Below are 27,824 nucleotides of genomic sequence, written 5' to 3' on the forward strand. Positions count from 1 at the left end.
CCAACGCTAACTGCACAAGAGTTGCGCTCAGGCTGTTTTCAATTCCATGCCCTGACTTTGCCCAAAAGGGCTCCTCCTCTGCCCCAGACAGAAGGGTGCTGGCTACCCCTTGAGCTCTGCAGGCAAAGAGATGCCACAGCCTCTCTGGGCAGTGGGCCTGTCTGTCTCCATCATCATCTAGACATGTAGATAATCAAAGTGGACAGGATGCCTTTGAGTCCTCACCCCAACCCCAGCACCTACTCTCCTCAGCCTGAGCCTTGAAACACGTTGTGCGCAATCACTCTTGCACCCTGGGTCTCACCCTTGGACCTGAGGGAGTCTCACCCTTGATCCTGGGGCGGGGGGGGGGGGGTCTTACCCTTGATCCTCAGTGGGGAGTCTCACCCTGGACTTGGGGGATTTCACCCTTGGTCCTGGTGGGGGGGGGGCCCTCACCCTTGGATCTTCCTAGGACCGCAGAATGGAAGGCAAGGGAAATAAATGAGTAGGCTGTGTCTTCTGCCTTCAGTGAAGATGGCTTTCTCTTCCAAAGACTTCCTTTAGCATAGAAAATAGAAAAGGAGCCCAAATCCCAGAAAAGTGCACCAAAACCCAAAAAAGTTCAAGAAAAATAACTAACTAGGAGTCAATTCCAGAGACAGACATTTGTCAGGGAGCTGACAAAGAATACTCTCGGCTCATAGAAAGAAGAATGCAGGCGATGAGGTGGGAGAGGACTGGGTACACACTGCTACACACGACTTACGGGCAAAAACTAAGTAAAGACAACATCTCCCAGGAGACAGAGTTAACGGCCACAACAGGGACTTTTTGTTCAGAGGTTCTTCGGCCTCTGTATGGGGGATGGCTCCTCCAGAACTGTGGGACCGGGAAGGTGGGGGCATTGCTATCCTGAAAGCAGTGGGGGAAGGGATGGCAGGCTGGGGGTGGGGGAGGCCCCAGGAGCTCTGCTGCAGAGACCAACACGGGAGTGTTACTTTCCTCCCACATAGAAAGGAGCCAGCGACTTTGAGAACCCTGAAAACCAGGGCAACACCAGGCTGAGCATGCCTCTTCTGCCTCTTGCTCTTGAACCAAGAAGTGTGAGTTCTGACTGCTCTCCTTCCCCATCCCACCCTGAAGGAACATTCCTTGGGATGTCTACACAGAATCTGAGTAACTGAAAATACAACTGCTTGTTGTTTTTCAGGAAGAATGCCAAGTGATTAGGGCCTACGTTTTGAAACATGGCACAAGATGAGTGTGCAGTTGTGTACATACACGCATACTTTTCTAAGAGTGTTTTCATGATTCTGAGAATTACTGGGTGTAAATAAATACCATCAGCCACATTCCTCTGTTCAGCCTACTCCAGTCCCTCCCCCTCCTCTCTCCTGACCCACCCATCCTCCCCTACGAATAAGCTCTCTGTAAAGCAGCACAATTGGAAATGTCCAATGAGACACTTTGGTGCAAGCGAATGGAGGATATTAATTCTCCCTCTCTCCTGTAATCAGAACTGCAGTCTGGAACTAGAATGTTGATGCAGAGCATTGGCAAAGTAGGTTGCAAGAATAGACAATTTAAAATCAGGCTGGACAAAGACCACCCTAGAACACTGCTAGGTCTACTGTGTCAGTAAAGGTCACGGGAGGCAGAGGATGCTACGGAAAAATGCAGCGAGGTACCCAGGATACCTGCAAGGTGGTGGAAAGACAAAGCCATTAGTTCTTAAGCCACAAGGGGCTTTAATTCTCAAATCCACCACCTACGTGACTGGCTCCAAGGTTTAGCTGCACTTTCAGTTACTAATGGGATTTCAGTAATTACAGGACGAACGTAGCAACTTCAGTTTTCCCAAGCACCTACAGCATCCTCAGTGAATTGTTTTACTGACATTAAAAGCAGTGCTTATGAAAACTTTACAACGTGGGAAAGTAATTATTATGGATATAAAGTGATTAGGCCTTAACAATGTATCCTGGTTGAAAATCACCCTGGGGTGTGGGGACGGTCAGATTAGGTTGAAGCTGGTGTAGCTCCAGCAGGAAAAGCAAATGGAATGAATGAGTGACCAGGTATATAAGCTGTATCAATAGTTTACCAAATGTTTTCCTAATGCTTTGTTTATCTTCATGTTTAGAACTAAAGCTTTTATCCATCTCAGAATTTTTCTTGTATCTGGTATAAGATGAAAAAATTAAACTTCCCTTCCAAATGGACAGCTAAGTAGGCCAGCAACATTTATTAAAGAAACCATTCTTTTCCCATCAATTTAAGTGCACTTTTACCATATACAATTTCCCAGATGTACCCAGACGCTTGGTTCTATTTCTGTGTCAGGATCTGCTGTTTTAATTATAGTGGCTCCAAAATTCTAACATCTGAAAGAACAAAGCCCATTTTACATGTTCCAAAAATGTCTTGGTGATCCTCACACATTTCTTCTCCCCCGTGAATTTAAACCATTCTGCCGGCGTCCCCGTTCCCCAGTGACAGCAGTGCTCTGACTGAAAGGGTGTAACACGTGTAAACGCCTTCGGAGAGAACTAGTATTTTATGATGCCATCTTCTCACCCTAGAGTATGGTCTGTCCTTTCACTATTTAGATCTTGTTTTAAGTCCTTCTGTAAACTTTTACATTTTTCTTCCTATCAGACATGCTCTCTCCTAGTTAAATTTATTTCAGAGTATTATTTTACTCTTAGTCACAATTTTTAACTTTCTCCCATCTCTCAGTTGTTATTCCAAGGATAAAAAAAAAGCTAGTGGTTTCCATATTTCTTTTATTTAGTCATCCAAATCCACTTACTTCCAAAAGTACTTAAAAGATTATCTTGGGATTTTAAGTATATGATGATAACCTTTGAAAACAAAAAAAATTTCTTCATTTTTTCCCCTCAGACTTTTCAATTTCTTATTGTATAAGCGAACACCTTTAAAATACTATTAAATAATGGTACTGAGAGAGGGCAACCATGTGGGCTGGTTTTAATGGGAACAGCTATAGTATTTCACCATTTAATTAAACATTGCCAGGTTTTGATAATCAGTCTTCATCATCTCTAAGTAATTTCCATCTACTGCTATTTTAATCAGCTATTAAAAATCACTTCTACAAACAACTGGCGACATTGTTAAAATTGAATAATATTTTTTCTTTAATTGATTTATTATTTTGAAAGATTCTCTAATGTTGAACCATCCCTGAATTCATGAAATAAACCTTAGTTGGGCTGACTTTTTAAAAATACCATACCTCATTCTAATTTAGTCATTAAATTAATTATATTTTATTTATAATTGTTCCATATTCATTAGTAAAATTGACAGTTTTCTTACTATACTTTCCCATATTATCTATGTTGGGTTTGGGGTTATATCATATTATACTTTTAATAATATACAAAGTATCTGTTCTTCAAAGACTTGCTATAAAACCATCTGAATCCAATGATTTTTTAACAGCTGAGCTTAGTCAGTTGACAATTTGGTTACAAACGTCAGTTTTTTCCTGATTGGGGAAGAAGTCCTCAAGTATGATACAGACATATTTACACACACCAAATGAAGAAGTGGGACAGTAACTTTCACCAACCTTGCAATTTATGACTTGAAAAGGAAATATAAGAGAAAGTCCTTGTGGAATTGACAGTCGGAAACTTCCTGAGTTAAGCAGGTCACTTTGAGAGGAAAATCTAAGTAACATCTGAGATCTGAGCACTAGCAGAAGATATCAAATGAGTTCATAGTATTAACGGTTAGAATCCCATGTCATTCCTCAACCATAATGTTTGAAGTTTGAAAAGTGATAAAAATATTCCTTGGGAATTCAAAACCTCCTAATTGAACTGAGCAGTGGGTGGGTCTCAGAGCTTTTCAGTTTCCTCCTAAGAAGTCAAACTTCTTCACATATATAGACTCTTCCTACAGCACCTGTAATAACATGTAAACACAATTTCTTTGCTGTGGTTCCCTATGCAGGGCCTTTGGTTGGCTTTTCCCCCTACCCATCGCTCACTCCTTTCTGGGGGGTGGTTATTTATCTATCAGATGGATGAACTTGGGAGGAGATAGGCCTTCTGGGCTCAATACTTTCAGCTCTCTGGTCAGTTCTGCCCACGATCAGAGAGCATGCATTCTAGACAGTACTCACTGTGGGAGCTGCAGTTCCCCTGTCTGTGTGCCAGTGACTGGGCGCTGAGTCCAATTCAGGACAGTTATCAGCCTGGCTGGCCAGCACTAAGTCTGTCCGCCAGCATCAGATTGATGCTGTGATCAGTGGTAGATCACTTTTTCTCAGTTGGTTCTGAACTCGGAGAGGAAGATGTTATTTATTAACACTGCCCTCTCTTAAAGCTAAACCACTCCTTTATTTCAACAAAGAACTCTATTAACCGAAAAACGTGAGATGGGCTCAGTGAGATGCCCTCTACCATCTCTACTTTGCTGAGAAAAACCTAACCAGTGGGCCAGAGAGTTAAACCCAAGGCAACGCCGCTCATTTAGAACCACAAAGCCCGCAGGCATTAGGCCTAGGAGGACACACACACCTGCCAACAGGGGCCGTCAAATATCTGAGTTCCTAAATAACACCACACACCACGGAAGGCCTTCATGAGGTCCTCTCGTGACCTTCTGTAGACGGGGAAATTATCATGAACGTTTTCTGGGATCAAAAACTTCACTCCAAACATCCAGTTTCAAAGCACTGCATTCTCAGAAGGAATGTAATTAGTAAGTATGTGATCTCTACATGCCTTATTAATTAGGCACGTTAGTACCAATTTATGATCTCTATCCTCACAGCAGTGGAAATTTGAAAACTCTTTCTGATAAACATTATTTTCCTACAAACTCTAGCAGTTGCCCAAAATAACAGTAAAGACAACCTGACGTTACTGCTCACCAAACTGTGGTTTGCAACAAAGACTTAACTGGGAAAGCCAGACTACGAGAAGGAAATATAAGGGGGCCCTAAAGATTCACAGATTCATTTGTTATGCAAAAAAAAAAAAATGAGTCTAAGGGCATATGTTGAAGAGGGTATCTTATTTCTACAAGAAAAGGAAAAAATACTCCAAGTCCCCTTATGAATCCTAAGTCTGCAATAGAAATGGGTTACAAAATAGTGTCTAAGTGGGAAAACATATGTGTTGCCCTATAAACTGCCTTATTGCTTCTGTTCTCATCTCCCGACTGCCAATAAGCTTGTCCAGGGTTTTATTTTTCTGCTGTCATCTGTCCAGATCTTAAGTCTTCTGGCCAAAAATCAGCTTGGCCCAGGAATTAATGGGGGTTCACCTTGCTCCCCAAGCTCAGTCAAGTGTTAAGCCACTGCCTGCTAATCACACGGCTGCTGACAAGCTAATTTCTGTGTGCACCTCCTATACCTTAGATTCTTCCTCTCTGAGAATCCCTCCACCCATCAGTAACACTGTTTCCCAAAGCAGACAGAATGGGAAACACCCAATACATACAGTAAGTCCCGGCTTTGTAAGAAGATATTCCCAAAGACAAATGGGGTGGTTGCTTGGCTCACAATAATTCATGTCCACACTATCTGGCCACGGGGAGCTGCCCCAATGACCTGAAAAGGCCCCCTGCATTAGCCAGAATCATTTTCTGTTGCTTCCAACCCAAGACTTTTAATTAATAAAATATATAAAACAATTGTATAGAAATACTATAAAATATCAATATTGTTTTCTGGTTGGATGATTTTTTTTTTTTTTTTTAGTATTCATGCATCTTCCCATTTTTCTACAATGGACACAGATTGCTTTATGGGTAAGTCTATTGAGGGACTTGAAGAAGGGTTTTAGGGTTCATTTCTTTTGAAGACCAAATGTTTCTCTGGTTCTAGTCTCTTAAATCTGTTCAAAGATGTCCAAATCTAATGTTTAAAGCCATCATGTTAAGAAGCAATTATTAAAATGAGCTATTAGGACAGCTTCATGGAAAATGAAAAATCTTTCAATGATGCCCAACTTTCTTTTTGGAAGGAGAGGGAGGGATACCCAGTTCTCTAAGGCAATTAAGAGGCAAGGACTTACTGGCCACATGACCTGTGGAGGTCACGAAGAACCCAAGCCTGTGCTCTTAGGTATGACCAGTGATCGCCACACAACCTGCTAGGAAACGTCATTAGACCATCATAACCTGGCTTTTAAATGTTTTCTGAATAATTCCTAAATCACGCATATACGAAAAGGATATATTCAGTCTACTTTTTCTTTTTCCACTTCTCTAACCTGTAATGGGCAATACAGTAGAGATAAATGAGGTCTAGTAACCCAGGTGAGACAATGCACGCCCCATGGCTTTCCACAGCGCTGCCAGCATCTCCTGGTTTTCATCATATGCTGTGCTGTCATCGTATCCTCTAAGAAAAACACTTCTCTGAGATTATGCTCCATGTCCTGTTGCTGCCGTAAGTTAATGATATTTCACAAGGTCATTCACAGGCATCAAGCTGTGAATAAAATATAAGTAGAAAGGATTTCATAATGGGAAAATTGACCCAAATGCCCTACTTCAGGGACAACATTTTCCAATTTCTTATAAAAATGTCTTGCCTACAAATTTCCAAATGCTACAACACAAAAGCAGAATAAATACCATCTTGACTTGTTTCATCTTCACTGTCAAATAAAGTTTTGCAAAGGAGGAGAAAATGTGGGCAGAAGGGCAAAGCATAGAAAATGTATCACTTGCAAGGGAATTAATTAGAACAAGGTCCAAATGGGATGCCTTGGCAGCTCTCTGCTTAGAATGTCATACGTTACTCAAAAACAATATTTAATTGCAGATCTGCGAGCCAAGCGCAGCAGGAAGATAATACTTGGCTTGCTTCCTTGAATATATGTTTTATACAATATTAACAGTTTCTGAGGTTATGAGACTTATTCAACTAGTCAACTCACATAGAAAGAGCTAGAAAATAAAGAACGCATAACACCTTTGGAAACTTGAGTGTCATTTTGAAATTCTGTCACTGCAAAGTGTTCTCAGTCATTAGACTGCCTAAGATCCAGCAAATAATGCAACTGAACGTGAACTGACTGTTAGGCTGAAATGATTTGCTGAAGGTATCACAAGAGGATCAACAAACAGAAAAGGTCTACTGTTTACCCCTGGTTTGTGCAGGAAACTCACCAGCTGCTGTGGAAGTCACAAAGACCCCAGTCCCAGCTCCAACAAAATTTACCATCTCTCTGGCAGGCATCAGCCATAAAATGATAACTGATATATAAACACAAGAGAAACACAAACATGAGCACCATGCGACGCCGTGGACACGAGTGAGACTTCAACATTGCCCTGGATGTTTTCAAAGCCTCCTCACCAGTCATCACTAGAGATAAGGTCACAATGCTTATGAGCTAGTATTTTAGTTTATTTGAATAATTTTTTTTCTTTCCTTCAAGTCTTTTTACCCACAGTTGACTCCATTCCCATATCCCTTGCCTGGGACAGCGTCAGGATTCAGCTGAAGGAACAGTGCATGGAAATGAATGTCTCGACTACTTTTGTCAAGAGCGAAAATCAGCTGTAGCTATTTTACCTCATTTCCGTTTTTTTTTAAATAGGGTTCAAAACAACTTACATAAAATTAAATTTCCTATCTTATCCATTTTTAAGCCTATGGTTCAGGAGTATTAAGTATAGAGTCACACAGATCTCCAAAACTTTTTCACCTTGCAAAACTAACTATATTGTCATTAAACAACAACTCTACATTTCCATGCCTGGTAATCACCATTCTACTTTCTGTCTCTACGAATCTGATTACTCCTGGTAACTCATGTGAGTAGATTCATATGGTATTTGTCTTTTTGTGACTGGCTTATTTTCCTTAACATAATATCCTCAAGTCATCCCTGCTGTAGCATGTGTCAGGATTTCCTTCCTTTTAAGACTGAATAATATTCCATAGTAGATATATACCACATACTATCCATTCACCCATCCATCAACACACATTTGGGTGGCTTCTACCCCTGGCTACTGTGAATGGTGCTGTATAGGTGTACAAACGTCTCTTCAAGACCCTGCTTTCAATCATTTCAGGTATATACCCTGAAGGGGGATTACTGGATCATATGGTAATTCTATGTTTAATTTTTTTGGAGAACTGCCACAATATTTTCGACAGCGGCTGCCATCTACATTCCTACCAACGCGGCAGAAGGGTTTCAATTTCCCCACATCCTCGCCAACAGTTGCTGTATTCTGCTTTTTGGGTTGCCTTTTTTTTTTTTTTTTTTTTTGACAACAACCATTCTAATGGGTGTGAGGTAATCTCTCATTGTGGTTTTGATTTGCATTTCTCTAATGATTAGTAATGTTCTTAGCCGTAACTATTGGAAGACGGAGAGGATGCTGGAACAACAGTGAAGGCTTATTTTTTCAACCTGGACTAATACATCAAAAGAATGGATATTTGCCAGAATCAGAGTGAATGATGGTGGAAGGGCAACAGGATGAGGTCCTGCACGGTGATTTTCAAGCTGGCACTCTCCCATTACTGATGCACTGAAAAATGCTGGGGGAGGAAGGGAAATTACTCAAAACCAACCCACTCCTACAGTTCACTTGATTGAAAGAGCCAAGATTTCTCATCTAATATGACTGCTCATACTACAGTTCTCATTTTAATCAAGCCTACGTGTGATTGAAGAGTTTTATGTGAGAAAATTCTCCTGTACCTCCTGGGAAAATGTCTCATTCTACACTGTGATCCAAAGGAACCAGAGTAGAAAACTGGCTACATAAGTTGCATGTTTACAAGTCACAATAGCAAATGGCCCAACCACTTCTCAAATGTTTCATAAAGATGCCAATCGATGAAACTTGCTGTATGTATGGGGTGAACTGTATCTCCCCAAAATTCATATGCTGAAGTCCTAACCCCAGTGACCTTATTTGGAAACTGGGTCTTTGCAACTGATCACGTTAGGATGGGGTCATTAGGGTAGGCCCTAAACCAGTATGACTGTAGCCTTATAAAAGGGAGAAACTGGGACAGACACAAAGAGGGAATGCCAGGTGACAATGAAGGCAGAGATTGTCAGAGATATACCTACAAGCCAAAGAGCCCCCAGGATGGCCAGCAACCCACCAGAAGCTGGTGCCAAGGCATGGAAAAGAACCTCCCTCTCCACCTCAGGAGGAACCAACCCTGCCCACACGGAGATCTCAGACTTCCAGCCTCCAGAGCTGTGAGACCATTTCTGCTGTGAGAGCCAACCTGCCTGTGCTGTGTCGCAGCAGCCCTTGCAGACTGATAACGTTCTATTTCAACAAGTGTCCAGCTGAGGCACTCAGGGATGGACCAGCCCAGGAACGTGGACTACAAGGAAAGCATCACCTCAGTGCCACGCAGAAAGTGTTGCCAGTACGGCTTAGAAACCTCACCGACAGCCCTAAGGTTCACATGGGCACAGGGTACAGAGAAAAAAGAACTTGCTTTCATCTAGTACCTTGTGTACCATGAAACAATGACCAAAAACAAAATCAACTCCCCAGGCCCCTTGGTCAAGCATTTTTGGAGCCAGACAGAGGGCAAAAATAAGTTTGGAAGCTAAGCAATGTGGCTCATACCCACATAAATCTCTCTTTAAACAGCCCCGGGTTGGCAGGGTGCCCGAGGGCTGCTGGCAGTAGCTTGGTTTCGGCTGAACGAGTTTTCTGGAGAAAATTAGAACTTTATTTTCTAAGACTGCCATGTACCTGTCAGGGGCTTCAAAAGAGAAGGCAGCAGTGGGCACTAACAGAGAAAGCCCACCTTAGAGAAACTGCCTTTGGAACGGAAAGGAAGCCAGTCGCGGGGGAGACAGACTAACTTTTGTCAGAGGTTTAGAAAGTTCACAGGTGGCTGACACCAAGACTTGGCTTGGAATGAAGGTTTTCTTCTGTGATGTGAATAACGGGTGAGAGCTTAAACCAGGAAAGCTCGGAGAGGGGGAGTCCCGGCACCTCCTCCTGAGGTCAGCAAACAGGACCTCTGACCATCCCCGGGAAACCTCCCTGGATACACGAGCTGTTCAACACACCTGAAACTCTGTTAATAAAGGGAAAGAGTAATTCTTGGTGATTACGAAACACGTTCCATTTAACCGCTCTGATATGTCATCTGGATACTTACAAAAATAAATCAGGCCGAAGCATGGTAAGATGGCGAACAATAATCTCTCGGTTTTATTTCAAAATCAGAGATTCCGTTTATACTGTAACTACGCACAGCCGTATCTTTTAAAAAATCATTTGGATTCTAGTATTAAATTGTCTATGAATTAAATACAAGCATGCCCATGAATCACAGGGTTTACACGGGAACGAGAGGCATTTTGTCGGCGCCTGCTCCGGGAAGCACGTCCTGCGGGAGACGGATTCCCAGTGGGCGGGGTCAGAGGCGGGGCTGCGGGACGCAGGCGAAGGCAGAGGAAGTGGGACAAGCCTACGTTTCAGGAGATAGGAACCTGGGAACCCACACCTGGTGGCCTTGATTTTCTCTGCGAGGCGGAGGTCTTGGGCATCTCCCAAGAGAAAGGATGTCCTGGCTGTTCAATCACTGCCCCCGCTGACTGGCCTCTACAGACTCCTCGCCTTGGCTTCCTTGTTTGTGGGCCTCTGGTTCAGCGACAGGAGACACTGATCAGGGACCGGTGATCAGGTAGACAGGTGGGCGGGCCGGTCATCACCCACCCCTCCTCGGGTTCCCTCCCGGCCCTGGCAATGGCCATCGCCATTGGCAATGGCCAGCCCCTCCTGTGTAGCCGCAGTATTACTGGCTTGAGACCCAGTCCCTCTTCCTGCCCCTTAGAGATTAAGCATGCCACCAGCTTGTGGGGTCACATGAGTATGAGAGTGGACCTGAAGGGACTGGGAAGGTCTGGAACAGCGACTATGGGACCCAGGAAGGCAGTGAGCAGGGCGCTCTGTTTTAGTAGCCGGGATGCTCCGAGGACCAGGTAAGATCTGAGTTTGTAAATTTACAGTGGCAACAACCTCTGTTGTAGCATATTTTTCCTGACAGCCTCATGTAGCAGCAGAGAAGAAAGGGATGGTGGCTGCTGCCAGAATCCCAGCAAAGCAAGGGAGAGTATGAGTGCCTGGGAGAAGAAGGTGGAGGGAGTGGAGGTCGCCACGAGGCTGAAGGGGACAAGAAGGGGAAGCAGATCAGTGAGGATTCGGAAAAGCAACTGAATGCCAGCCAAGGAAAAGTATCAGACACCGGGGCTGGGCTTCCATAAAAATGGTACCCAACAGTTATCACTGGACATCTATCACATCCGAAGCATCCCCTGGACCCTGGGAAGATCAGTCACACGTGCCTTTATCTCTTGTTTCTGCTGTTTCAAGTTAAGAAACACATACTCTGAATCAGGAATTAAGGAAAGCTTTAAGTTACACATCAGACAGGCTTACACACGATGAGTTTTACCAGTGTTTTTAAAAAAGTGTATTAAAAAGGAAATCTTTCTACAAAATATTTAGGGAGAATGAAGACTAAAGTGTTTTATTTCTAAAAGGTCTGTATCAAGGGAAAGCCATCTCAAGGCTCAGGGTGAAATGTATGTTCTGTTCTCCCCTACATTTCCCCGCTGTTAAATATTTGTCTGCCCTGAGTTGAACTGAGTCCCCCCCAAATTCATACGCTGAAGTGCCAACCCCTAGTACTTCAGAATGTGACCTTATTCAGAAATAGGGTCTTTCTAGAGGTAATCAAGTTTAAGTGAGGTCATGATGGTGGGCCCTAATCCTGTATCACTGGTATCCTTATAAAAAGGGGAAATTTGGAAACAGACGTACACCAGGCGAAGGCCATGTAAAGATGGAGGCAGAGATCAGGGCACTGCATCCATAAGCCAAGGACACCACAGGTGGCCAGCAAACCCCCAGCAGCTAGGAGAGAGCTTTGGAACAGATTCTCCCTCAGAAGGAACCAACCCTGCCTATACCTTGATTTCAGACTTCAGCCTCCAGATGGGAAAGAGAATGAGTTTCTGTCATTGAAGCCCCTCAGTTTGTGGGACTGTGTTGTGACAGCCCTAAGACACACTAACACAGACTGCCACCAGGAAAAGGGTATTGTTCTGATACCTTATTAATATATGCTCTTTGGTCTTGCTTTTTAATGTGTCAGACATTCAGCCTTCTATCTAGATCAAAGGTAACTGAGCCCTTGATTCTGTTTGCCGACGGAAACACATTCTGACCAACCACCATGGAAGATTTCATCATTGCCTTACAGATTCCATAATCACTTTCTAGTTCACCTTGTAAGGAAACGGCATCAAAATTAATGGACAAGCTGATGAAAGTAATCCCCCCATTCCCATCTAAGGATTTTGAACAGCTGTTTGGAGGCACTGGGGTCAGCGTAGGTGTGGCAAGTTGAACAGAGGAGCGCCTGGATAACAAGGAAATTGAAATACAGTCAGCAAACATAATTTTCCTAATATAAATGGAAAGCAAGCAATCACCCTCCATGTGATACTTCCCATTTATACAAGCTACAACATCGCAATGAATCTGAGGCTCATTTCCAGAGTCGGATTCTTCGTGATTAAAAATGAGGCAGTGCCTTTTATTAGCAACATTAGCAAGGCACCTTTCACATCAGCTAAAGGAAGATGTGATTCCCAGTACAACAGGTGTCACAGAAAGGCCTGTGCCAGTTGATGTCCTACTCCTCCATGGCAGCAAGGAGCCACCCAGGCTGTAGATCTAAGGACTGTCCATGCTCCCCCCTCTCTGGGTGCTCCCCTCCCTTGCACTGCCAAGTCCTATCAAGTCTACCTCCTCGAAGTCTCCTGTGTCTCTGAGCTCCCTGGGATTCCATCTGGACCCCTTATCAGTCACCACTGTGTGTATATGACACTGGGAGGCCCTCTAATCACTGGGCTTTCCTCCTGCAGGCTCAGCCCTGCAAACCCATCCCACTCACTTAAAAACACCAATCACTGGCACCTGCCTCCAGGACCAGCACAACTAACTGGGTTGTCACAAGGGCTCCCTATGGTCCTGGACCATCCAATGGTGGGAGGAAAGCAGAATTAAGTATAGGAGGTGCTGGGCTGGGACCCTGACCCCTTGTCCCCAGCTCTATGACCTAGACCAAGCCTCTATGCCCTCTATGCCTCACCAGGGTCATTCACGCCTACCTCATAGATTCACTGATCAGCCGTAAATGAGATAATGTGAATACAGACTTAGCACAATGTCTGGCACAAGGCAAGGGACTTTTAAAAGGGTAGCTAGCCATTGTTTTTATTCATTTTCTTATCAGCAGCACCTTGCTGTGTGTGTCCACAAATACTGGTGGGACTCCTATCGTGTTTCCAAGATCACATTCCATAAAATAACACCAAAGCCCCAAAATTCCATTGTGGGTATCAAGTCTGGCTTCCTGTTTATAGAAATGAGGAAAGAGAAACGTATAAAGCTCTCACTCAGTTATAAAGTATTCATCTTGAATTGCTTTCACATGATCATTTTATCTGCAAAAGATCCCAAATTGAGTAATCATTCCAATTATCTTTCTTAGGAGTTAAAACCGTTAGACCCAATTCAAATGTTCCAACTGATGAAAGACAGCAAATAAGTGAATCATAAAAAGTAAAATAGGAGTTAATTTAAAAAGCACTATGTTAATTTGTATATTAATACGTTTTATATTAACATTCAAGTCCAGGGATACCTGGCCAGCTAAGCTTTCCCTTTAAACGAGCCCACAGAGTCTATGCTTTGAAGACACCCCTTAGGGGCTCCTGAAACCCTCCGTCCACCTTAAAATCCTACATCCAGTCTGTGCCAGAGGGATGCGAGGTTCTCAAGGAAAATCCTGGCACTAGAAAAATGCTAAGTCAACAGAGGAGACCAAAAATTCAGCAAAGCCAAGATGCACATAAAACGTTTAAGCTCCAAGAATACTCCCTCAGTGTTAAAACTAATGGAGCTGAAGCTCAGAGAAGCCACAGATATATCAAAACAAGGAAGTAAACTTCCTTTCAGAAGCTGAGACTTCATCATATGTGTCCAAGTGGCACCGTGTTCTCAGAGACCTCTGAAAGCCACCTGGGATTCTCATCACTATTTCAGGGAAGACTCACAAAAAAAGCTCACATCTGAGAAAAAAAAATAAAAGTACGTATATGTATAACTGAATGACTTTGCTGTACACCTGAAACTAACATTGCAAATTAACTACAGTTCAATGAAAATTTTTTTAAAAGTTGGAAAAAAAACGCTCACATCTAATGTGAGGTGGGGGAGGAATGACTCCACCTGATGCAAGTACGCTGTTTTTTAAAATTTAAAAGTGTTTTCATATGCTTTCTTCTTTTCTATTTCGCCTACCCAACAACTCTACAGTGAAAGCACAGTCTCCATTCTGTTTGTGAACAAGAAGGAAAGTAAAGCTTAGCATGAAAGGAAGGAAAAAGATGAGCTGTGATGAGAACCTAACCTTTGTGCAGGACTCGGCAAGGTGTCAGCACAGAAGGCATTTCACCTGGGCTTCACCTCAGACCCCAGGAAATGTGTGTTCTCCTGACTTAGAAACAAGGAGAAAGCTTGAGAGTGCTTATCTACTTGCCCAAAGCCGCCCAGGCGGTATGCCACGAAGCCCGGACGCAGGGTCCTGGATTTTCCCCTTGTTATAACTGCTCTTTCTTCTAGTCAAGGAAGTTTATCATCTCCACTTAAAAGAGGGGGGGGGGAAAGCAGCTTCTCAAACTCCGTTTCCCCAGAATACAGGCCCTTTTTAATGTCAGATATGGACATTGTCAATTACAGTTTATTCTCTTTGTTAGTTTCTATTGAGAGACTTTTTCTGGAAGAAAATAGCAAACAGCTGTTAGAGAATTTCATCTGTCACGTCAGAGCTACAGAAATGACTTTGATCAAGCGTCTAAACTGAAGTTGAAAGGGGCACACCGACATTTCAGGCCAACGTTTAGTTCAACTCTGCTTCTAAGGAACTAGAGAGGACGGCTAACAGTATTTTGCCAAAATGATTTATGAAAAAAAAATTTTAATCTATTAAAATAGCCTTTAGATTTAAACTCATGAGGCCAGATACAGACAGACCATTTATCACTCAAGTTAAATAATAACACCGAAAGGGCCACGCAAAGCAGAGCGGACATAAATATGATTTCAGAAACTTTGCTAATACAGGGAGCCAAAAGCAACACTGATAAGGGGAAAGAAATATTGACAAAAAGCTGAGTGAACTTGTGAAATTCCTACCCCTCATTCTGGTTCAAACTGCAGCTGCTTAAGAACTCACATGGCTCCCTTCTGGTTTTAAATTTAAAAAAAAAAATTTTTTAGGACTCAATACCAGCATCACCACCTCCTCTTATGTGCAGTTCATGCAAAAGAAGAGAATATGGCAGCCTTGAACTCATACCTGCTTTCTAATATCATATAATCTCATCAACCAGAGGGAACAAACCCACTGCCAGGGACTTGTGATTCCAGGAGAGTGAGAAGAACACTTCTAAGGAAGGAAGATGTATTTTCCCCCAAGATCTTCAGTTAAATGTCTATCCCACCTCTTTGGGGAGAAAAAGAGAAGAAAAGAAAAGAAAAACATTTAGCAGCTTATCAAAAAAGTCATCTTCTCTTAAGATGGCTGAAATAGACATTAAAAAGGGAAACCAAGTCACTCAAAATAAGACAAAGGCAGAAAAAGGACTGTGCTTTGCTTCAGACACAGGTGCCGTGCGCGAGCCCAAGCCCAGCTCCAAGCTGTCAGCCTCAGCTGTTCCCGGTGCAAACTGGGCATCCCCAACGGGACACGGAGAGCTCTTTAAAAGACAAAGTTCTGCTACATCCTTTTTTCTAAGTGCAAACCTGTAAGTTGTTAAATTCTCAAGCCGTTTAAGACCTCTTGCAGAACAACAAAGCACTTGGAGGAACAAGCCCTTGACTGATGTCAAGCCCAGGTTTAAGTGAAAATTAAAGAAATTCAACGACTGTTTCATTTCAAAAGACAGTGAAATAAATGTTTAGTCATTGATGGACTGACCATGCGAGACTCCTAATTAGGTCTCAGGGGTAACACAGGTGATTCTGCCCTTAGTTAGAAACATTTGCAGTCTCTTACAGCATTTTCTTAAAAAATTTAGATGACTGTTTCCAACAAATGTGTTTATTTCCCGTTAATGATGTGTTGTCTAGAAAATATTTGATTTCTTTCCATCTTCTACCTTCGATTTTCAGTCTGGCCCAATTAGTTCAGTGAGATTTATATAAGTTACCCACACGCACACGCATACATATTAAATCCTAACATTTCCTGATGCTCCATGAATAGCACTTCATCACATTTGTTTTTAGCACTTACTGGTTACACAGTAACTACGATGTCTGATCAGGCTTTAGAGGCTTTTGGATTTTTTTTAAGATTAAAAATCCCTTTTCTGAAAGAGTTTATTTACCACCTACCTAGGGAATTAACAAATATAGTCACAAAAAGTTAATGCATCAACAAGATGTCAACAGAGGGTCCCGATTTCCAAAAAAAGAAAGGGAGGAGGAAAAAGCTTATAATATCATCTGGACCAAACATCTCATTTTGCAGATAAGCAAACTGAGTCTCAGCAGGGTTCTAACGGGAATAATTAGGGAGATAGGCAAGATGAGAGCCTATGATTCAAAGTCTAATTAGAGGTACCAACAACAAGTACTGTTGAGAAGAGAGAAATGGCCCCCAGGGAGAGTCATGGGGGGAGGACTGGATGGCTGGTGGGATCTTGATAAATTTGTTAGAAGTGGAGGCTGGGTGGTGTTTAGGAATGGGAAAAGAACCACAGCAGCCTGGAGGGAGGGTGTGGTACCTTCTGTCTGGGAGCCTTGGGAGGCAAGTTTGAGAAGATCCAATGGGGCAAGACAGTGGACGACCACGGATCTTCTAAGAGGTGGCAGTGCAGGGCAGGGGAAGGCGGACGATGTTGGGGCCATGAGAGCTGAGCTCTAGTTCAAGTCTTATCTTCACGCTCGGCAAATATGCTGAAGGGACTGGAAGCTCTCCCCAGGGGTTCCCTCACCTTAAAGAGATGACAGCACCAACCACCTTCATCATTTGTGAGAAGCAAATGATTGAACAGAAGTGTTGGCAGTCGGTCACAGCTTATGTCGTCTACCGGGTGTAGAATTCGATGATCAACAAGAACAAAAGAGGCCGTGCCCCCACTGAGCTCCCCTTCTACCTGCAGGAGGCCAGAAATAAGCATGTAAACAAGTAAGAGAATTTTCTGGCATGAGCTGCTCATGCAGAGGATGAACCACCCAGCACGGTGGTGGGAGTGACGGGGGCAGGAGCTCAGGGAGCCCGGCCAGCTGCAGTCGGCCCTCACGGCTCTCTCCCTGCCTCCCCCAACTAAGAAACTCAAACTTTAAGTTCAGGCAGCTGGGAGCTGTAAGAGCTTCTGAGTAAAGCAATGACAAGACACAAACACAAGAAGGGCACGGTGATTACTTCCCGGGACAGCCGCATGAGACATGACGTGCTCTGCGCCTGCTCAGTCCCCGACAGACGTCAGCCGTCTTCACATCACCTGTGAGCATCCTTCCTGAGCACTTGCACCTGGGCTGCCTAAAAGAAGCCAAAGACGGCTCCATTTTACTTCCGCTGCTCTCCCCGGCTCTTCCTGGAGTGGCTTTACTAATGAAAACACATAAACTGAATAAACACTTGGGGTAGAAACCATCTGCTTCATCTTACAAACGTCAGTAGGAACACTGTTTACCAGTGGGGTCATGAGGACAGGACACATAAAACCTTCTCAGGAACCTGAGGTGGAGGCTGGTCCTGGCAGGCATGGGGGGAAGGAGTGGGGGTCAATTAACCCTTTCAGAGCTACACGAGTCATTTCATTTTATAATCTCTATATCATAAACCACAGGTGAGGTTTATTTGCACAGCATTTTTCACATAAAGATGACAAAACGCTGTGGAAGAATTTACTATAAATATTGCTTTTGAACTTTCCACTCTATAGAGGAAATACCTAAAAAGACTGTCCAAATTCAACAGCAAAGATGATGGCAGAACTAACCAGGAAGTAGAAAAGTCTGCCGCTCACTGCCCAAACTTTTCAAAGGATTAAACTCTTTCATAATACTTGGCATCCAAGGCTGTAAATGATGAAGACTGGTTTGGTTATCTGTGCCAGGAAGTGTTTACGGAAACTGCATTTAAAATGCCGACTTGACCTTCATCAATTATTCTAAAACAAAAGTATTAGGAAAAGGCCCAGGAAACTTCAATCCCCCCAGGAAAGACAATGGTTTGTGGAAGAACGTTCCCCAAGGGAAGCTGTAACAACTTCTGGCCACTTTCCTGCTCATCTGTGTGACAAATGTGAATGAGCAGTGACAAGTCACCCTCATGGGATGCCCAATCCAAGGAGGGAACATGTGTGGGCGTGAGGGACACTTCTAGGGTCAGTACATTTGCTCTTGAATCCACGGCAAGAAGTTTTGGAGCAGTTTTAAGCTGTTGTGGGGAGCTGAGTCTCTTGCAATCCTGTGTCTCTCTGCTCCAATCCTGAGTACAGGGGCTGAGTCACCATGGCCTGCCTGATGCCTTCCAGCTGCGTGGCGGCCTGGCGGTTTCTGTTCTTAAAGAGCACAAGGTAGCAATTTAGAATCAGCTTAGTCAATAAAAATGCTGATATCTGCCTTTTTATAGGCAGTTATGAAAAACATCTGTGGCCCATGGGTTGCGAAGGAACATTCTGACCAAACTCAAAAAGGAAAAATTAAATATGCATGGCTGAGGCATGTGAAAAACAGTAACATTAATTCTACTTGTAAGATAATCTTATTCTAATATTCAGTCAGCAAACATTTAATGAGAACCTAACTACAGCCAGCTGCTGTGCTAGGTGCTGGGAATGAGAAAAGGCAAGGCCTTAGCCTCGAGAAACCAGCAATGAAGTGGCGAAGGCACACTGGGTACCACTAATCACATGATGCGCCAAGAGTTGTTCCAAACACTATTTGTTATCAACTCATTTATTCTCACGAAATGAGGTAAGGCTTATAATTAGCCTCCTTTTACAGAGGAGAAAACTGAAATACAGAGAAATTAAGTACCATGCTCCAGGAGATCAATGAGTCAGTAGGAGAAGCTAGGATTTGAACCTTGAGGGTCCAGCTCCACACAGACAGATCTATGAGCAAGGAGGCTGAAGGAGGGAAGAAAAAGCCCCAGCCACTGACTCAAAGAGTTAGCATCTGGGTAAAACTGACAGGGCTTCTAAAGGTGCATAGGAATTTATGGCCAGGGAAGCGGGAATCTGAGAAAGGTTCCTTCCAGGCAGAGGAGTTACAAACACAAAGCACAGACATCAGAAATTATCAAGGAAAATAATTTTAAAAGATGTAAATGCACTCCTATTCCTATTTCTTAGGCAGGGAGATCCCATACAGGTCCTAGGCAAAATTAGCCAGGAGTGGAGGGGTGACCTTTGATTCAAGGAAACAAGAGCTGCAAGTGAATACAGTACAATGCTTCCTGTAGTCTGTGCACACACCAGCAGCATCGGATGCCTCCTCGGTCCAAACCACATAGGACGTGCTGCGAGATACCTGGGCTAAATCCTTAACAGACCAAAGAGGAACGCTGAAACTAAATACCTCACCAAACCAGTCTGGCAACCAAGAGAAAAAAAAACTGGGGGAGGAGGAGAGGGGACGCATGTTCCAGAAGGCCTAATTCCAACAGGCTGGCAGGTGCGCCCCTCAATTTATTTTTACAATTTCAGCAGATTAGCGGCGGCTTTGTTCCTCAGAATACGAAGAAGTTCCCAGGCCCCCGAGAGACAGGAATTCCACAACAAGAAAATGAGAAAGATACAAAGGTTGTTTGCAATGTGCAATAAACTGGCAGTTTTCAACGGAGCTATTCTGAGGTTTATCTTCCTGGAGACACTTAATGGTAATTTACACTCTCGGAACAATAGTCTTTGAAATGAGTATGATTTCATGAATCATATCACATAAATGATTAAATGATGGGTTGCAGGCGTTAACACTATTAAATTCCAATCGCTCAAGCCAATAGGAACAATAGACAGATCATCTCCACTTTAAAAACAGGTTGTGTTCCCCACGTTTGTTTATAATTTGGTTGTTTGGGATTCAAGAGTTATTTTCTTCCCCCACAAGCCATCTGTGATGTGGTGTTTAGTACCCAAGACGGAACACAGGAAAACACAACTGTGTGTTGTGAGTTCTGTGGACGCTAATCAATGAAGGGCTAGTGCCTCTTGGGAGGCAGAATGTGGTCAGTTCTAGAGATGAACACACATCCCTGGACTCTCCCTGCCATGGGGACAAATCCTCCATCTGCACGTCAATGGTGGTGGTTCCTCAACCTCCTGCAGGAGCTGGACTTCAGGAGGAGGCTGGGAAGAAGGATAAAGGAGGGCAGGGAGCCCTGAGGCAGGGGCTCTGGGGAAACAGCAGAACCATGGGGGTGTGAGGCTCCAGCTGATGGATGAGGCCAAGGCTGCTGTTCCTTCTTCTCTGCCTGGCTCCCAGACACCCCTTTTTCTCCTTCCCCAGCCTCTGGGATGGGGCCTCTTCAATTCTAGGGCTGCCACACCTGTAGGTTCGGATCAGGGTTCTTCTCCATCCCCAGTCCTCACCCACAAACAGGGATGTCAATCTCTCTCCTGACCTGAGACTATCCGTACGGCTCTTTGATGGTTCTCTCGGGATTTTCCTCTCCAGTAACCTAGAGCAACAGGGCACGTACACAGACGCATCAACGTGGAGAAGGATTGGTGTGATGTAAGCAAATTAAACTGAGATCCAGCCCCAAGACCATGATGCCCTCGAATCTAAATATATATGTAATCCACACATAGGCTTATACACACACAAACTTGTACATAGAAAGCGGAGTGAAATTCTAGCGACATGCCCACTGATATCACTATATGCAGTTCATACATCAACCTAAAAATTGGACAGCTCAGAACCAGAACCAGAGGAGCACGGTGGGGGAGGCGGGGAGGGAGGTGCTGAATACACAGACCCTCGTCCCGCCACCTCGCGTCACCAAAACACAGGAACGAGATGGACCTCACCATGCCAAAGGATGCCCACACATTTGAGTTCACAGGTAGACCCCCAACTTACTGGAACTTCAAAAGCCTCCTGGGTGTCATCCAGCATCTGGATTTTGATGGACATGAGTTTTCCTGAAGGCATGGGGGGTGGCTTCTGTCCATGTTCCAAGGTACTGATCCCCGAATTCTCTGGGGCCCCCAGTCTTGACCCTGGAGTTGGCCTCTGCTCTATTTCTCCCATGGTGAAAGCAGATTATTTAATATCTGCAGGAAGCAAAGAGAAAGAAAAAGACGTCAGAAGAGAAGACTCACTGTAACCACCTAAGTAACATTTGCCATCTCCCATCCTTCACTGTGGGAATTTCCCAGAAGCATACAAGGGTCGGCTATCCCCACTCCCACCCTATCCCATGCACAGGAATCACACAGCGAAGCTCCAGTTCATTCACAGACAATGTCACCTTCAGCCACTGAGGCATGCAAATATTTGTGCGTATTTTATTCTTCTGCATATTTTTACATAGTTCACTCTTTTTGATTTTACAGCCAGCTCTTAATTATTCATACTATAGATTTAGTTGTGTTCAGCATATTCAGGGTCTACAATGAGCTGGACACCACTTTTTCCACATTTCCAGTCTTCTGTGAAGATAATGAACAGCGCCAAATCGTATCATTAGCATACCTTAGTTACCTTTCATGGACCCAGTAACATACTAAATAACGTGGGCATCACCAAGACAAATAGGTAAAACATATGCTGTGGCTCCAAGTTTGTCATCTGGTTGAGGAAACCAAACACACAAACACAAGTGACATAAGGCGGGGTCTTTTCACTTGATTTCTTCTGCTTGTTTCTATGACAGTTACCTCCTAATTAATTTCTTTCCTGCCACTCCCACCCATTGTTCCCCCTTTCTCATACAGGAAAACATTCTGTGTATCACAGTATTGGCAAAGTTGCTTTCCTAAAGAGGAAGCACAATCTTTCCTCGAGAAATAGTTCACTCTTCTCTCACGACACACTCCACGTGTCACTCTCCTCCCCATCCCCACCCCGCATCTGTCTTGCTCCAGGTCTTCCTTCATTTGTGTCGCTCTCTTGGGCTGAACGCCTTGCACACTTTCTCCACCTGGAAACTTTGGCCATGGTTTTAAACCTCAGTTCAAAGGTCACTCCCTGACACCTGGACGGAGCTTGGGTCCCACTGCCTCCTCTGTGCTCGACCCTGCGGTCGCTCCCACTTGCGTTTGCCTGTTTCCTTCCCGCTTGACATCACAGTCATGCTAAGGCAGAAACCCAGTCTTAAATCTTCTGTGGATCTTAGCACCTACGAAGACACAACACCTGGCACAGAGCAGAGTTCAGTAACGGCTACGTAGCAACTGGGCCAATCAGCCAGTACGTTTATAGTACCAGCTGTACTAATAATGTAACCAAGAGCACGGAGAATTGAGGTTTCAACGTGAGATAAAATTGTTCTTTTAAAAAAAAAAAAGACGGGGGAGGGCTTCCATATGGAGAAGGCAGGAACTGAACTCAATTTAGTCTCAAACGTCAGGTAATACTTGGAAGGAGCAGAAACACACAAGGGGAAGGAATTCCAGGGAAGTGGGATGGCACCAGAAATCAGGTGGCATATCAGAAGAAGAGTGAGAATTAATGCTGCAGAGCTAAAGAAGCGTTCAGAAACTAGGCTGGAATCAAACTACAAAGGACGTCAAATGCCTCGCTGAGAAACATGGTCTTCACCCTGTAGGCAGTTGGGAGTCAGCGAGGAAGAATAATGCCACAAACAAAAGTAGAACTTCAGAAGAATGAATCAGAAGATGATATATACTAATGGGCTGGAAAGAGACAGGATGGCGGGGGCTGGGGGAGTCCAGTTACAAAGCTATTGCAACAATTCATGCTTGAAGGGGTAACTTGAACAGAGGCAATGGAAATAAAACGATGCCATAAAACCCACTTCTATGGAAAAATTAACCCGATGCTGTAAATGGTTAGCTACTGAGAAGGAGATAAAAGTATAACAATGACCAGAAAGTTTTAAATCAAGGCAGAAGGGAGGAAGTGGGGGGGGGGTAGGTCTGAGGCTGACTGGGGACACTGTTGAGGGTTATAAAAGGATACATCCAGCAGGCCGTGGGGGAGGTGGAACTGGATTTGGGCTGTAGGTTCAGAGTCCACCTCGCTATAAAAGTGAAAGCCCGGGGTGGGGAGAACATGGCACCCAAAAAGCAAAAAAAAAAACCAAAAAACAAAAGTGCTCAGTCATTTTGGTTGTTCCGGACTGAACTGTGCCCTACCCACCCGAAAAAAAATTCTTATGTGGAAGCACTAACCCCAAGTAGCTCAGAATGGGACTGTATTTGGAAACAGGGTCCTAAAAGAGGTGATTAAGTTAAAATAAAGCCATTAAAATGGGCCACAACCCAATCTGACGGGAGTCCTTATACGAAGAGGCAATCTGGACACACAGACATCAAGCATGCACAGGGGAAGGCTGTGCGGGGACACAGGGAGGAGGCGGCCAACTGCAAGCCAAGGACAGAGGCCTCGGGAGAAACCAATACTGCCAACACCGGTATCAAAACTTCTAGCCTCCAGAGCTGGGAGAAAATCAAGCTCCGTGAAGACCCCCAGGCTGCGGGGCTTTGATGCGGCCGCCCCAGCAATTTCACACAACAGTCAGTGGAGGAGATGAGGAAGAGGCAGAGAAAGAACGACCCTTTGTCTTAAGCAACAAAGTCACCGAAGGGGCACCAAGGGGTCACCGTGGTGTGAGGTATGGACTTCATGGCGCGTCTTACACATTTGAAAGTAAGTCACCCTCATCTCTTTTCTTCAGGAAAAACCATCCAGGTTGTAAATCTTATTCTGAAGGTTCTTCTGGCCCAAGGTTCTTCCTTCTCCTCGAGTCAGGTTCCCAGAAGTTTCCCACCAAATTCCACATGGAAACCTCTCCCTCTTGGTGAAACCTCGAACATCCTCACCGCGACACGGAGGGCTGGTCCTGAGGTCCAGAGTGGATCAGAAACTATGGAGTCACCTCAACAGGCTGGGTGGTTGATACAAACCACCCTGCCTAAAAAGACAGGAGCTTTGCCTGGACAGGGACAGGATCTGACCACCACTAGGAAACATTTACCACTTTCTCCCACTCTCACTTTCCCCATCAGCTTCCCACCCAAGCCTGTTAGCGATTATTATTCATTCCTGTACAATTGTTTGAGGTTGTAGCCCTGTGTCAAGGCCGGGCTGGTTAAGGACCAGCCCCTTCAAGAACTGCTCCTTCTTTTTTGAATGGCCATCTACGATTTCACAGGTCTGCTAGACAAGCACCTTTCTCATTTCTGCCCCAAATAAGTTTTTTTTTTAAGAACCTAATTCCCATCTGCTTGGTTGTGTGATTATCCTTCGCTTGATCCATCTCGTGGTCTTAACAGGCACAGCTAGACCCTGCTCACCCACAGCACCTCACACAGTGGCTTACACCAAACTGAAAAACACATCACCTCTATTCATTCAATGAACCCAATGTGGGTGGTACAGATCTAATTAGTTATGACATCAGTTGTGTTGAAAATAATCTTCACAAGCCAGGCAAAGTTACTTCCCTGTCTTCTGTTCATCGTCTCAACGTTAAGAATAAATGCCACTTCCAGAGAACAGGATGACGTCAGTCCAGTTTGCCTTCCCCAAGGCCAGCCCCCTCTTTGCACTCTTTCCTCCTTGGGTGCTGATCCCTCCATCCCTCCCTGCCTCGGGAGGCAGCCCCCCCCCCCACTGCCTCCAACCCTGCCTTCTGGTCCCTGCTCTCCATCAGACATCGGAGTGGACAGGCCCATCCCGCCACCCCTGACGCCCGGCCTGGCCACACTGCCTCCTACCGCTCTGAGTCAGGGAGAGGAGGGGCTGCTGTGCTGATTCCCATCCAGGGAGCTGACAGCAGGGAGAAAGGGTTTATTCTCTCTTATTGCCCCACCTCAAAGGCTCTGGGGCCCCTCCGTCCAAACACATTTTCTGTTTGTCCTACCTAAGCCAAGAGCAAGGCCCTCGTCACCGAAACGGAACCTTTTCCCTCCACTCTGGCCCAAGATCCCCAGGTGAACACTGTGATTTTTAGCACCCTGGCATTTAAAAATTAAATGAGTTAGTGATTAATTGACATTGGGTACCTTAACTTCCTTTATTTTTTAGTCTTCAAATGACCTCATGCCTGAATTATTTCCACTTCTGGATATTAACATTTCAACAAAGCATGTCACACTTTTTGTTTTTATACTCACAGGCAGATTGCTGCTGTGCATGGAAAGTACTGTTTAACTCAAACATAAATCCAGCCAAGACTTTTGAGTTGAGCATCCTAAGAATGTCAAAGGACTATCTGAGGAACGCTGGCGAATCATGAATGGGTAACCATAACTGATGCTTGATATCAAAATTGGCAAGGCCAGTAATAAAACACAGCCCTCCACATAAACAGATCTAACAAACCTAAAAGCCTCCTGTTTATAAATGTCAATCCACGCTCTATTCTGACTTTACCTCCGACTCCTGAATTCCTTAAGAAATACTCCAGGGAGAGGAGATTAATACTTTTTTCGTTAGGGTACATTATTACTAACATGATCATTCCAAACTGAAAAGTAAAGAGCTGTTTTTCAAACTGTTTTCTTTTTTAGATCAACTGGAAAAGTTAGTTAAAAGGAAATAATAACTACAACAAAAAAAGTAATAAAATTGTTAACTGGCATAGAAAAGATTTATAAAATTACAGTTGTCTTGTCATAGTCTCTTGGCTTAAAGACTTCCTTTTGGAATTCACCCAAAAGCAATAAAGAGCACATACACAAAAATGCAAACTCCATCCCAGAGGAAACTAGAAGACATTCTGTGACTCTGAACCACCAAACATGAGGAAGAGTTGCCAAACTGCAGTGAAGGTCAGACAGAGGAGAAGGAAGATGCCTGAGCAGGCCGCCCGTGCCTGCAGAGCCAAGCTCCCCACAGAAGTACAATATCCAGCAACAAACCCAGCAGTAACTTTCTGGGAAGAAGGGGAACAGGTGTGCAGGTAGCACTCAGAGCTTCCCTGGACACAGTGTGGTGGGAGAGCTCAGGAAGCAAGAAAGGCAGAACTGAAGCAGAAACTGCCCAGGGAAGCCATATTTGCAGGAAGCAGACTATTACCGAGGCAAGGTGAAGAAGAGAGACCCCACTGGGAACACCACTAGTCGCAGCAAGAGAAAACCAAAGGTTGAAAGGATCACACACACACACACAACCTCAGGTGACGAGAATTCCCATTGGCGTGGGACTTGGTCCTGTCTCCTGCTCACATGAAGTTCCTACAAATAACTAGTTCACAAAGAGCTTGTCTGATCACCAAAAAGGACCTTTTCAAAGATGCTGTGAGAAGAGAAGAATGAAAATGACAGATGAAAAACACCCACCAAAGCAATGTTATATGCAACAGATGAAAATTGTGCCCAAACATAGCATCATAAATTAACAAACCAATGAAATAACTGATTCGATCTACAAAAACAGAAGAGGATTTACAAGAGTTCAGGGAAGCATGAGAAGGAAATAAAGCACGAGGGCAGACTTCAGGGTGAAAAAACAGAAGAATGAATAGAAACGTCAGTGCTGTAGAACGAATTCTGTGTCACCCCCAGATTCACAGGATGAAACTTAACCTCCAGTGTGATGGTATTTGGAGGCTGGGCCTTCAGGAGGTGATTGGATGGGGAGGCTGGAGCCCTCATGAATGGAATCAGCATTCTTATGAGAGAGACCCAGAGAGTTCATGTTCCTTCCATCATGTAGGGAAACATAACACACAAGACGGCTGGCTAAGAACCAGGAGGTGAATCCACTGCCCCTTCACCCCAGATTTTCCAGCTTCCAGAACTGTGAGAAATAAGCTTCTGTTGTTTGTGGTACTTTATTATATCAGCCCAGACTTAGACAATTACCAAAACAGAAGCAGCTAAAAGGGAATGGTGAAAATATGAGTGTCTTGAGGGGAAAGATTGAGAAAAGAAAGCAAAAGATTTAAAGCAGAAAAATGATCAATATGGAAGACAAACAAAGGAGGTCCAATACATCCACAATAGGTGTCTTGAAAGGGAAAAAAAACTAAATAATGGCACAAGAAAAAAAATTTTAAGGAATAAGTTGGGAAAACATTTCAGAAACAAGTGATTTTCCATAATCAATGAACACATTCTCCAAGAAATAACATGCAGTAATGAACACCAAGTAGGCTTCCTGTGTCATCACTGACCTTCAAAAATTAAAAAGGAATCATTTGTGCATCTAGCCAGAAAGTTAAAAAAAAAAAAAAAATGGGAAGACAAAAGTTCAGACTCATCCACAGAAACATTCAATGCCTAAATGTTCAAAAATGTCCTCAAAGAAATTAAAGATGAATCAGAACATGAAATCCAGCTGAATTTTCATTCAAACATTTTTAGTCAAGAACTCATACCCTTCTGGGAGAAAATGCCAAAGGATCAACAGCAAAACAAGAGGCAAAGTGGAGAAACAAGGAAAACAATTATTGGTAAGCTTTAAATCCATTCATACTATAAGGGTAAGGCTAAAATAATTGTAATAGCTGTGGAGTATCATAACTGCTGACAATGAAGAAACAATAGGGAGTCTGGGACTTACAAATGTTAGCCACTATATATAAAAATAGATTTTTTAAAAGTTTCTTTTGTATAGCA

General features: G+C 43.9%; 1 protein-coding gene across 5 annotated transcripts in view; it reads right to left on the reverse strand.

Annotated features, from left to right (window-relative positions):
• FARP1 (FERM, ARH/RhoGEF and pleckstrin domain protein 1) overlaps positions 1 to 27,824 on the reverse strand; it is a 277,276-nt gene that overhangs the window by 200,023 nt on the left and 49,429 nt on the right. For all 5 annotated transcript variants that reach the window (XM_064493014.1, XM_031466240.2, XM_064493015.1 and 2 more), the window contains exon 2: positions 21,154 to 21,347. In XM_064493014.1, coding sequence (XP_064349084.1) covers positions 21,154 to 21,324 — 171 coding nt within the window. In that variant the 5' untranslated portion in view covers positions 21,325 to 21,347. The remainder of the gene's footprint in view (positions 1 to 21,153; positions 21,348 to 27,824) is intronic.

This window comes from Camelus dromedarius, chromosome 13, assembly GCF_036321535.1.
Source record: "Camelus dromedarius isolate mCamDro1 chromosome 13, mCamDro1.pat, whole genome shotgun sequence".
NCBI classification, from domain to species: Eukaryota; Metazoa; Chordata; class Mammalia; order Artiodactyla; family Camelidae; genus Camelus; species Camelus dromedarius.